Source organism: Phyllostomus hastatus, unplaced genomic scaffold (assembly GCF_019186645.2).
Source record: "Phyllostomus hastatus isolate PE091 unplaced genomic scaffold, TTU_PhHast_1.1 phas_contig_641, whole genome shotgun sequence".
Lineage (NCBI taxonomy): Eukaryota > Metazoa > Chordata > Mammalia > Chiroptera > Phyllostomidae > Phyllostomus > Phyllostomus hastatus.
The window spans coordinates 19608-32717 of NW_025333929.1; the positions used below are offsets into that span (position 1 = coordinate 19608).

At 55.0% G+C, this 13110-nt stretch overlaps 2 protein-coding genes across 2 annotated transcripts in view; both read left to right on the forward strand.

The window, feature by feature from the left end:
- Positions 1 to 2623: 2623 nt before the first annotated feature.
- LOC123825742 (butyrophilin subfamily 2 member A2-like) lies at positions 2624 to 5267 on the forward strand. The gene is given in 3 exon segments (XM_045849361.1): positions 2624 to 2714; positions 4640 to 4713; positions 4716 to 5267. Coding segments are annotated over 3 exon segments (717 nt in total).
- Positions 5268 to 12965: 7698 nt separating this feature from the next.
- The window catches only part of LOC123825735 (butyrophilin subfamily 3 member A3-like), a 68144-nt gene continuing 67999 nt past the window's right edge, over positions 12966 to 13110 (forward strand). The window contains exon 1 of the mRNA XM_045849353.1: positions 12966 to 13090. Coding sequence (XP_045705309.1) covers positions 13037 to 13090 — 54 coding nt within the window. The 5' untranslated portion in view covers positions 12966 to 13036. The remainder of the gene's footprint in view (positions 13091 to 13110) is intronic.

A 13110-nucleotide genomic window follows, 5' to 3' on the forward strand; every position in this document is an offset into this window, starting at 1 on the left:
GGGCCAGCGGCCACTTTCTGAACCAGCCTGTGACCTGCGGGCACAGGGCAGACCCACCCCCCACCTCCCACCTGGAGGTCCTCTGTGAGCAGGATGGTGGGGGGAGGGGGCAGACGGACGTCAGTGGAAGTTTCATCACACGGTGGGACCCATGTCCAGGACAGGGACGCCCACCGCTGACCACCCACTGAGGTTCCCAGGTTCCTGTCACCTGTGGGTCCTGGGGAAAGGCCGCTCTTCCTCATCATCATCATCGTCACTGTGACTGTTCACTGTGTGTTTCCTCGCCCCGCATGTGGGTGTCAGGTCACGTGTGTTAAATAAAGTTGTCAATAATTGTCACGCTTCAATTGACCTCTTTCTAGATCTAACCCCGTGGATGACTCACCAGGTTCACAGTTTAGTTCCCTGGCACATTTTTCCCAATGCTTATTGGATGAACTTTCTATTTTTGCTGTAATAGTATAAATTTCAGGACCTAATGCAACACAAATCTGTTATCTCACAATTCTCTGGGTCAGAATCCAGCACGGCTCTCGCCAGACTGTGTTTAAGGTGTCTTCAGGCTGCTATTTCTTTTGTTTGTTTGTTGTTTTGGGGGTGATCCAGGGACAAGTCTGTGTTGCTGATTCTGACTGCTGGCAGAGCTGAGTTCCCTGCAGTGTCAGGACCCCAGCGGCCCCCTTGCTGTATTTGGAAGAAGCTGAGACCCTCCAGGCTGGGAACATCTGGGGTCGTTCTCACAGGGACAGATGTGGGGGAAAAGAAGGGAATGACTGTTAGGGACCGCCCTGCCTGGTCTCAGGAAGCTGTAATCCCCCATGACTTAGGCTGAGTGAAAGACTTCCAGACCAGAAGCCACTAAGGAGACAAAACTTATCTCCCTGGCATGAACGCTGCCTGTTCTAATACCTGGCTTCCCTTTTGCATGGTCGGCAGTCAATGACGGGTAACAATTCTCTAAGAAAGAGAATGAATCTAAAACAGACATGATCACGTGGGAATGCCCTAAGGGAAGAAATTCATGGGGCTGTGGATATGAAGGGGTGATTGACATCAACCCCTGCCCCCTTGGCTTTGTCAAAGCCTGAGCCCTTGTGAGAAATCCAAGTCTCCTGGCTGCCTTTGTCTTCTCTGTGAACTCAGGCTAGCAGGGGCAGTGCAGCCCAGAGCAGAGATGAGGGATCCCTGGGGTGATCAGGCCTGGGACATAGAATATGCAAGATCCTGTGAGATCTGTTTGCTGGAGGATGTTATTATCTTGGAATTTAAAGGCACAGACAGGAAACCTTTGGAACCTGTAGTCCTTTCATATGTTAAAACCCCAAACTTTGCCCAGAATTGTAACCAGAAAAGACACCAGTGTTAGGGCTGCCTGTCACTACCAAACCCAATAAGCAATGACAGTGATTGAATCTTTTATAGGCGCTTTATCCAGATGGCTGGTGATCCGAGAAGATGGCGGGTTCATACCCTAACAAATCATCTTACTCTTTCTTTCCCATCCAGATCTTTTATAAGGGGGTTGGGGGAGGGCAAACAAGGTGTCAGCGAAAGCCTTTCAAAATCAACAGTTGCCTCCAAGGGGGAAGGGTAGTCTCTTGCTTCTTCCTGGTACAGACGTCTCCAAGAGGTCATCTGTTTATTCTTAGGTGCCAAGATAGGCCTTATCTGTAGTTACTGAAACAAAAACTTAACATACACATTACTTGCTAGATTTATGACTATTTACCTTAAGCTAAATTTTCCAAGTTTTAAGCTCCTATCAGAATCACAGTGTGGGTTCTGCCTGCACCTTTGTAAATCACCTGCTTCTTTTGATCTTTTCTGCCAGACTGTAAATCCACAAACTAAGTCTGTGTTCTCAATAAAAATCTGCTTGGGAATAGATACAGCACACCCTCCATGAGAGAGAGTGGCCCTTCTGTCCCTATTCCCCCACAGGACCTGGTTGTCTCTGTGTATGTTTTTCTCGTGTTTTTGAAGAGCATCCATAGCCAAGATGGATACTGCTGGCCGGTATCCATCTACAAATGACATGGGGACGGAGTCCCAGGAGTGGAGTCACTGCTGGTGGGGCCCTTGCTCATAAGCTAATGGCAGCATCCAGTTGAGGCAGTGACGAGGACGAACGACCTTTGTGAGCAAGGGGAGGGTGGCCCTGCTCCTTCACAATGTCACAGCCCAGGACAATCCCATGCACCTCTGTCATTCCAACAAGGCAGGTCCTATGACTGTGGCCACTCTGTGCCTGATGGTGGCAGGTCCATTGTTTCTCTTTGGTGACTTTTTCACAGTGTGACCCTTGGGGATAGTTTCCCTCTGCACTTCGGCCCCCCACAGACCAGCAGATGTTTGTCGAGGACCCCTCTGCCCTGGCAGGGGGGCTTCCTCCTGCCCAAGTGCCCAGTGAGTGGGTGTGTCCTGCTGAGCTGTGGGCATTGAGTTTGAAAGCCACAGTGAGCTCAGTGGGGCCCTGAGCAGGGGAGACGGTGGAACCCCACGGAGTAGCCCCTGCTGCTGCTCAGAGATCTCTAAGGGTCTTGGTCTGTCACTTGTGTTAGGAATAGACATTTTAGACTATTTGTCTGTCACAGGCCTGGGGCCCAAGCCCCTCACTGAGATGAAGGGTCACAAGGATGGTGGTGTCCACCTGGAGTGCCCCTCCACAGGGTGGTCCCCAGAGCCCTGTCCAGTGTCGGGGGACTCTTATGGTGAGCTCATGCCACCCTGGAGGAAGCTTACACAGAGGACACAGACAGCCTCTATAGGGTCACCATGGCCGTGATTATGGAGGACAGCTCTGTGAGGAATGTATCCTGTTCGATCAACACCGCCCTGCTGGGCCAGGAGAGGGACTCTGTGATCTTCATCCCAGGATAGTTCCTTGCCTATGGAGGCCATCCCTTGGAGGTAGGGTCCTCAGCAGACAGTTGGGAGCCTGAGTGGGGCTGGGGGAGGGGCGGGGCTGGGAGGGTCCTGGGCCCTGAGGAGCTCAGGCTGCAGCTGAGCTGAGGCCTCTCCCCTCCTCACAGGGGGCATCACAGAGTCTCTTGTCCCAGGAGGAGGAGCCTTGTCCCTGAGGGTAAATCTGCTCATTTTCCCTGTTGTGGTTCTGATGCTGCAGCTACATTTGTGTGTTCAGAACAATCACACGCCATGGAGAGTGGTGGGGGCAGGGGGTGTCTGCACCTGGGGGTGCTGATGCTGAAGCCTCCCCTCCTGCCCATGGGGTTTTCCAAGGACGGACCTGGGACAGTCAGTGTCTACAGACATTCATAAAGTCACTCAACAAACACTTAGCAAGGATCACATATGTTCTAGGCTCAGTTCTAGAAACAGGAGATAAATCAGGGGAGAAAATGCATAAACATCCCTACCATCAAAGGGCTCATATTGTACAGAAGCAGAAAATAATCTATAAAACAGTTAACTAAAGGAGTAAAATAATTAAACTACTACATCAGATGGTGATAAGTGCTGTAGAAAAATCAATCAGGGAAGAATGTCTGGAGGGCTAGAGGCAGGGGAGCTGTGATGGAACCAGAAAGGTGAGGGGAGGCTCCTGTGAGAAGAGGGCAACAGGGCACGTGAGGGGTGAGCACCAGGGAGCAGGAGGGGCAGGTGCCCGGGGCCTGAGGCAGCAGCACATCTGGCAGTTTCGAGGAACCAGGGAGGCAGGTGTGGGGGGAGGGACTGAGTGCAGGGAGAAGGGGAGGAGGGGGGTGCAGACCTGGAAGGGGCCCAGACCAGACAGGGCAAAGCAGGAAACAGGGGACCTGTGGTGGAGTCTCTGTGAGACAGGAGCCACGGCAGGGACTGGAGCAGAGCAGCAAGGTGACCTGGAGGAGGGAGCTGTGTGAGGACAGACTGCACGGATGTCGGCAGAAGATGGGGAAGGGGGTTGCAGTGACCAGGCCACAGTGAGGGTCGCTCAGCTGGGGACGGTGACGGTTGTTGGTTTTCATTCATCTGGTCCTTCCAACGGTGACAGCAGGTGCTTCTGCTCTTCTGTCTCCCCAGCCCTGTCAAGTGACAAAAATGAAAGTATTTGTTAATGAGTTTGACATCTTTTGTTCAAAAGAAAACCACCCATGAACTGGGGGGCTGTAGGGCCTCACCTGCAGGGGACCCTCTCCCTGACGGGTTTGGGGTAAGAACAAGAGGCACAGAGGATGGAGCAGACGTCACTGACTAGGGGGTCAGGGTCTCCTTGTGAGACAGCAGGTCCCGTGTTCTGGGGGCAGGTGAGTGGCCCGAAGTGCTTCACTGTAGGCGGAGGGGACAGGGTCTCTCGTGTGTGAAGCCAGTTTGGGAAGTCTGCAACCAAACAGAGTCCCAGAGACCATCTGTTTGTAATAGAAAAGGGGGCACATCTCAGGATGTGGAGAGAAAGTGGGAGACATTAACTTCAGCCCCTTTACTAAACTCTCTGCTCACTCAGTCCCCAGGTGTGCTCTCCCTGAGGCCCCGCCCCTCACTCAGCAGGTGAACATGCAGCCTCAGGGGCTCTCCTCTGTGAGCTGCCTGGGGTCTGGGGTCACGGGGCCTTCATGGAGGTCCCACCTTGTGGGTATTTCCCCCCAGCTTCCTGGGTCCCCCTGAGCGCCCAGGCCTCACCCTGAGACTTCCCGTGCAGCTGACGTGCTCCTGGACCCAGACACCGCCCACCCCGTGCTCCTCCTGTCCCAGGACCAGAGGAGGGTGGGACGGGACAGGGCCCCTCAAAGCAGATCTTGCCCAACAACCCCGAGAGATTCGACTGCCGGCCATGCGTCTTGGGTGTGCAGAGTTTCTCCTCGGGGAGACACTACTGGGAGGTGGAGGTAGGAAATGTGACGGTGTGGGCCGTGGGGGTCTGTGCAGACCGTGTGCAGAGGAAGGGGGAGGCCCTGCTGGTCCCTCACAATGGCTTCTGGGCCCTGGAGCTGTTTGGAAACCAGTGCCGGGTCCTGTCCTCTCCGGAGAAGACCCTTCCCCTGAAGGAGCGCCTTCGCCGGGTGGCCGTCCTCCTGGACTACGAATGTGGAGACGTCTCCTTCTACAACATGAGGGATCGTCCCCACATCTACACGTGTCCCCGCTCCCACTTCTCGGGGCCCCTGAGGCCCTTCCTCAGGCTGGGGTCTGATGACAGCCCCCTCTTCCTCTGCCCAGCATTCACGGAGGCCCAGGGGGTCACTGTGCCTGAGGGTGGCCTGGTTCTCCATGGAGCAGGGACCCACCACAGCCACCAGAACCAGCGCCCTGGTCTCAGAGCTCAGTAGAGAAGCCCTGGCCGTCTCTGCTCACATAGCACAGCACCCAGAGGACTCGGCCCCTCCCTCTGGGACACCAGAGAACCTGCCCCATAGGCCCCGGACCCCTCTCCAGTCCCAGCCCATCCCCCCCGAGGCTGCTGCTGTAGCAGCTTGTGAGCTTGTCCCCACGGGGCAGGGGCCAGTCTCAGGGGAGCCAGTGGTTCCATGTGACTCTCAACCAAGGACAATGTGGGACAGTGACAGGCTGACAGCCTGCTGCTCTGACATCAGGGTGACCTGTCAGCATGGGACCTGAGGTGACACCAGACACTGTGGACTCGGGGTGAGGACAGCAGGATGCACCAGGGCCTGAGGGGTGAGGAGCCACCACTGGGGGTCAGAGGTGGAGGAAGGGGGACCGAGAGCTGGGGGGGACCAAGCTGTTCGTATGGTGGCCCCCCCATGACAGCCAGGGGTCCAGCACCTGAAGGTCCATCCCCACCGACCCTAGTGTTCCAGCCCTCGCAGCAGAGCTCCAGGTGCAGACAGATGACAGGCAAGGACAGAAGGATAATGGACAAGGACATCCTGGATCTGACCTGGCTCAGGTGTCCCTGCAATAAATCTTTTCAGTCAGGACGGCCCCAGCTTTAAGGTCCTGGCTGAGCAGGTGAGTGTGAACCACGTTCATTCAAGGTCAGGGTCAGTGGGGAGGCCAGCAGTTTGCAGCTTCTTGTTCTCAGGATGCATTAAAAACTGGAGAATTACTGAGCACCCTGAAGAGGTTTTGCTCATTTCACTTACATCTGACAGTATTTACTGTATTGGACTGAAAAAGCTTTGAAGACATATTTACTTATATATATTTAAATATAGAGATTAACTGATCACATGCTATTGTAAATAACATGTTTTGTGAAAAATAACTTCTTTGGGAAGCAAAATTAACGCTAGTGCCATTGTTCAGTTTGTTACGTCTGGCTTAACAGAAGCCTGGATGCTCGTGTCTGTGGACATGGGAAGGTGGAATCCTGCAGAGAGTTTTCATGAGAGTTAGTCTGAGGCCGACTGCCGTCGTGGGGGGAGGACCTGACCGCTCTGGGGAACGACAGGTGGGCAGCTTCTCTCTGTGTGTGCACTGAGGGGGCCGTGAGGGGGCTGGGGAGGAGGGAGGAAGGAGAGGGAACAAGACCCCGAGCTCCTTGGAGGGTGGCCACTCTCCCAGGGTCTGAGGAACAGGGTGACCTCTGGCCCCTCAAACGCAGGTTAATCCAGGTGCCCGAGGACAGTGTACAGGGTTTGCTGAAGGTGAAGGAAACCTCTCACTGAAGACGTGTCTGCCTGGGGCCTCACTCCCACCCGGACCTGCCCAGTGAGGTGTCTGTGGTCAGATCACCCCGTGAGCTCACTGAGGTCACTGATTTGTTCCAGAACCTTCTTCACTTGCAGCACCAGTCTTGAGAGTAAAACAGAGTGAGAGGCATCTTAAAATCCAAAGTCCAGATAAATAGATAATGTCTGGTTTCAATTTCTGCTTAGGGGAATTTACTGTGTGAGAATTCCCTTCTTCCTTATTTTGTCCCTGTCTGTCCCTTCTCATTATCAACCCAGGTCCAGGGACTGTCCCTGTGTGTCCTGTCTGTTGCTTCCCCTGAAGCCCTCACCTCCAACCCTGGTCTTCCTCTGACCCCAGTCAGAGCTCCCCCAGTGAGAGCGGCCTCTTCTCCAGGGGCAGTTTGTGAAACCAGTTGGTGCCAATGATTTAACTTGCCTCTGCCTGAGATGGTTGGTGCAGTTGGAGGGAGAGAGAGTTTCACCCCCACGGTCCATGGAGGGGAGTCTGCCTCCAGGTGACAGACAAGCCCCTTTCTACACAAGTGACAGCGCAGCTCAGCCAGCAGGAACCTGGAGCAGCCGCCCAGAGCAACCGGAGCCTTTGTTCCCAACCTCCCCGCCCCCCCCCCACCAGCACCGTCTGCTGTGGCTGCAGAAGCCCCAGCCTCTCTGCCTCCCCAGCAGTTACTCTGTCTGCAGGGCGTGAGGCCTGGACAGTTGTTTCCCCAGTAACACCGTCTGACCCCGCAGGGTGTGGTGGAGAGCCCGGGCTCCCACCCCTGCCGCCCTCAGTAAGTAACGGGGTTCCTTCCCCGCCCCTCGCCGTGTGCGGGTGAAACGCGGAATGAAGGAGCTCGGAGGAGAGGCTGTCAGAGGAGATGGCATCAGCGCGCAGGCAAATCAGCGGAGGGCCTTCCCGCAGACACGCAAGTGGAGCTTCTGTCGTCCGTGCTTTTGGCCCGAACACGGGACTGACCCGCTTCTGTCTCCACGGGAAACGGGAGGGAGACAGCATTAATATGAAGAGAAATATGTCGATTTTTAGCTTTCAGAATTATTTTTAAAAACGCCTGTCCAAACCTAAAATTTGAAGTTCAATTTTTGAGTTTCAAAAGTCGGTCCCTTGGACAAGCAGAGCAGAGCCCCGCAGGCCAGGGGGCGCCGCGCTCCCGCGGACAGACGGTCCTCCCGGAGCAGCGCCACCTGCAGGGGCCTGCGCCGCTGGTAGGGGGGACATGCACACACTGCGCAGTGAGCGAGGTTTATGTGAGAAACTCGAGCTGAACTATGAGACCACAAAGTGTGTATATATATACATCTGAGTGTGTCTCCTCAGTTACAATATAAACTGTATTTCTCACCATGTATCGCAGTTTTAAAAAACGATTTGCATTTATATTACACAAACTTGTGGGAACCTGGCGGGACTCCCCGGTGGACAGAGCGCGCACGCAGTTCCGAGGCTCACGGTCTGCAGTGAAGCGCCGCGACCACTAGGGGGCGGAAGAGCCTCAATATCTTCCTCTGAGAAGTCGGAGGAACAGGGGTCGGGAGGAGGAGCTGGGGGACACTGATCGGATGGAGAGGGGGTGAGACCTGGGGAGAGAGATGGCGCCCGTGTCCTGTAGCTCCCGCCCCGGAATGGAGACACCCACGGAGCTGACGGGACCCGACCTGCAGCCCCCCATCAGCCAGGCCCCCAGCGAGCCCGCCCGACCCAGCTGCACCATGTGCGCTGCAGACCCACGACAGAGAAAAAGAAACGTCCGTAGAATCCCCTGAGATTTCGGTGTTTGCTTTATGACGCGATTGGATTAGTAATTTATCTAATACACATGCGCCCAGTGCAGAGTAAGGGTTAGTCCAGTTATTCTTCCTCTAATGATGGTAGAACTCCTCGCCACTGATTATTCGGGGGGTCGATTCAGGCTGGTCCGTGGATCCCAGCAGCTGAAGCCTTGCTGAGCACCACGGTGGGGGAGGAGCGGGAGGAGGAAGAGGAAGGGTTCTTGCTGATCCTCCCCTGGGAGGGTGTCGGGGACAGGGTGAACTCTGGGGCTTGACTTGGAGGAAGGGCCCCAGGAGTGAGAAGACGCCCCTGCACGGAAAATGCGTTTCCAACTGCGGGCTTCCCCTGAAGTCTAGTGAAGTGGGGAGACAGCGTTTTGTCCCACAGTGGGAATAACAGACGTCAGATGCAATGTAGCGGAATGGATCAGGTGAGTTTTAGGATACACAACGATGGTAATGTCTCTCCGTGTGTCTTCATATCTTTCTCTTTATTTAACCAGAGGCTTGGGCAGCTGCCTGTGTCTCTAACTCCATTTCTTCGCGTGTGCAAATGTGAAACAGGTGTGTGACTTGTGGGCAGAGAGGGTCAAACATTCAGCAGGCCCCGGGCATCTGAAACTGGGGACACTTTCCACAAATTGGCCTCAGGGGCAGTGTAATTGTGAAACACACAGACTCGGACTGGAAGGCACGTGCTCCTCATTTCAGGGCCCGGACCAGCCTTCACCGGTGCCCTGACTCCGTGAGACACTGCCCACCCTGCAGCTGAGACGACATCTCTGGAGGGCATCTGGCCTTGGCGCACAATAACCGCCCCATCCACACTCCTCACCCCCCACGCCCGTCACACACAGAGCAGAACAGATTATCTGCAATGCCCAGGTGAAAATTGGATATGTCTCTGTTTGTTGGCCCATTTCACACCCATTCCCCTCCCAGCGCCACCCACAGGTCTGGGAGAGAACTGCACCTGGGACCCTGGATCCTGGGAAACTCTAAAGAGGTGAGAAACCATCTGCCCAGAAGCTCCCATCCAGGTTGGGAAGGAGGCGACTTCTCTGTGTCAGAGAAACCGGGGTGCTCCCGACGAAGCTCGGGTGCGTCCCTCTTGCTGATACTACTTCTAGCAGCAAAGCTTTCGGTGGATGAATCTGTGGGTGAGACAGCAGGGGCCCTCAGAGAAGGGGCTCCTCCCCACTCTGTAGCTGCAGCCTGACCTGGGCAGGAAAGTCACTTCCTGTCCCCTGTGGGGCAGGCTGGGAGGGACGCGCCTGTCGCCCCAGCCTGATCACGGGCAGGGAGAGTTGATATACAGTCTCACTTCTCTTTACTGTAAGGTCCACGCACACATTTTATTTAATTTCTCAAATCAACCTCATGCCTTTCCACAGCTTCCTGCCAGCAGCCCACGGTCCCGGCCGATTCAACAGCAACAGTGACCCCCAGACTGGGGGGCAGGGAAGGGATCTGCTCCGTGCAAATCAGCTCCACTGGGACGGTGCAGCGACGTGGGAACGGGGCAGTGGGACTGTCCTGGAGACAAGAGGCCCAGGGACCAGACCACTGAGTGACTGGACAGCTGCCCCCAGTCAGCTCTGTGCCCCTGCTCTGCCCTGGGAGAAACGTGCCCCCTCTGCTCCAGGTTCAGTCTCAGGTGGGAAGAGAAACTGCGTCTCTGACACAGAGGGGACCTGGTTACCTGGACAGAAATTCCATTCCTAGTCCCTCATTGGTCCGCTGTCAGGCAAACAAGGACTCCAGATCTACAATTTGATTGGTCTGAAGGCCACTGTCCTGTTTGAGCCGCTGTGATTGGCCAGTGCTGCACACCTGTGACTGGAATTGGAAGCCGGGGTCCTATTGCTTGAAGTGGGCTTCTGGCAGGTTTCTAAAGAAGGGCGGGCTCAGCGGGAAGAATCACCTGCGGGAAGGGTCAGTGCAAAGGGGAGCAGCCCAGTGCAGGCCTCTCTCTGTGACGTCCAGTTTGTGGGAGGGACCCTGAGCAGAAATGGCCGCCAGGCTCTGTTCTTCAATGTGTGAGCCCAGTTGCTCACCAAGACCCCTTGTTAGTGGTGTCTTTTTTTCTCAGGGATCACACTGCCATTCTTGAGGGGATTCATGGAGGCCCACATCCTACAGGTCCCCAAGAACGACAGTCCCCTGCTGTGGCATCAGCGGTGAAGCCAGAACCTCTGTCATCAGATGCCAGGGGACCAAGGGAAGGGGCCTGAGTGGGTGCTTGTCCTGTGTCAGGCTGTGGGGAGCATCCTGCTGACAGAACATTGGAGGTGGCCTTGATCTTAGGAGGAGGGGCCAGGGACCTGGGCCAGACTGTCCGTAAAAGGAGGGAGACTAGACATTTAGAAGCAAGGGATGCCCACTGAGTATTTTGAAATTACGACAGAAAATTACTCCTACATCCACGTTTTAAACACAGCTTCGGTGTCTCACGCATTTCAGGACTGAGTTCTCCGTGACAGGTGTGTGTGGATGCTCCCAGGGGAAGGTGTACTGATGCTCCCAGCTTACTCTAAAGGGCTGCAGATAAATAACTAAGTGTAGGGGCATCAACAGAAGGATGGATGATTATGAAGTAAGCGTGTGTTTAAACGTGCACTGTGGACCCTCAACAGTGCTTGTGCAGAGGCCTGGATGCACAGGACACACTGACAGCCGTCAGAAGGGAGGGGTGGGGAGCTGAGTGGAAGAAGGTGAAGGAATGAGCGAGAAACACACACACACACACACACACACAACTGTGTGGTGACAGCCAGAGGGGAGGGGTGGGTGGAGGTGGGCAAAGGGACAAAAAATGGGGACAGAAAGGGACTTTCCTTGCAATGACAGGTGCACAAAGCAGTGAGCAGATGAAGTTTTATTGGGTTCTACACTTCAAAACTGAGTTTGTGAATCAATAGCACCCCAATCCATTCAAATTTTAAAACTATAGTGCAATTTAAAAAAGGAAAAAGAGAAACCATTAAAAAACAAGCAGTAGGTACATCCAGTGTTCATTGAAACATTCCCTGAACTGCGTTCTGTGTTTGTAGTTTTCCCGACAAACTGCTGACAGAGGGGGTGGGGCGGGAAGAGCCGTGTTCTGCTGCTGGTAACAGAGACCAGAGGTGCCTGGGGCCTCAACTAAACACGGGTTCACGTTCCTCTCATGGGAGATGACCCCAGAGGGCGGCGGTCCAGGGCTGGTGTGAGAGCTCAGAGAGGCATCCACGCCCCAGCCTCCACCTGTCTCCATTCTCTGCCCTCTCTGTGTGTGGCTTCCATCCCCAGGTGGCCTCTTGGTGACAAGATGGCTGCTGAGCTCCAGGTCCAGAGACGGTGTCCACCCAACAGGAAGGAAGAAGTGGGGGGAGTGTGGGTTTCTTGAGAAACACAACCAACAACTTCAACCTGCAAACCATCAGCTCAAAATTAGTCCCTAGAATTCAGGTTTGTCAAACTCATTTTCCTAGGGGCCACATCCGCCTCACAGTTGCCTTTAAAGAGCAGAATGTAATTTTAGGACCATATAAATGTAACTGCTCCTTATTAGGGGCAAGGAGCTCAGCACTGATGCCAGGTAGAAACTAGCTGCTGGGCCGGATAAAACGAAGCAGAGGGTCGGTTTTGGTCGTTGGGCCTTGTGTTTGTCTCCTGTGCCCTAGAAACTCCCGTCATTGACAGGGATGGACACATGAAGTACCTTCCCCTCAGAAACAAGGTCTGTTCACTGAGAAGCAGCAGGGAACAGATGTGGCACAAGGGAGCAGCCACCTCCACCCCAGAACCCACATTCACACCATGGGATGCATCACAGTCCATCAACCACAGTCACACTCTGCCCTGGGGGCTCAACTCACGCACTTGAGACCTAAACACAGTGTCTCTGGAGGCCCCAGGCCACAGGTGGACCCTGCTGGCCTCCAAGTCCCCTGACAGACACACTCACAGCCTGTCCCATCCAACCTCAGAGAACACAGATCCTGCAGCAGAGGGAAGTGAGCACACCTGAAACCCAGGTGCAGCTCAGATGAGGGGCAGAGGGTGGATGGACCCTTCTCAGCAACGCCCCCATGAACCTTCCCTGGAAAACCTGGAACCTGCCCATCGGCCCCTGACAGCACCGCCCGTGGGAACCTGAACACGGTGCTGCCTGGGAGTGGATCTGAGACCTGAGTGTCACAGGGGCCAGGACAGGTGGCGGGGGCCTGCCCTCTCTCTGTCACACCTGCACTGGGCTCTGCTGTCAAAGTCGTTGGCAAACGACCACAATGACCCTGTAACTCCTGCACCCTCCTCTGCTCCCACACTGCCCTCTGCTGCTCTGTCCTGGTTCCTCTGCTGAACACACTGTGACACAAGTGACATGAAGCAGGTGTGTGCAGTGAGGTACTGCTCACACACACCCACACCCAGGACTGATTCACGCAGGTGACCACACAGAGAGACCCAGAGGGTGGGAGTCAGGGCTGGAGCTGGTCTGCACTGGTCCACCCAACACGGGGTCCTGCTTCACGCCAACCTTGCCCACTGGTTTCTGCCCAGCAACTGATGAGACATATGGCTTCGAGCCAATCAAAGGAATATCTTCACACAGGGACTTGGCCCTGTTTCTGGCAGAGAGGAAGCCTTCTTTGTCCCCACCCTCCTTCCGGGTCGGAGACTCAACTCTAATGGAGAACTTTCCAGTGCCTGAGCCCTGGGATGTTCAGCTGGAAGAACGAAGGGTAATTGTGGGGAGCTGGTG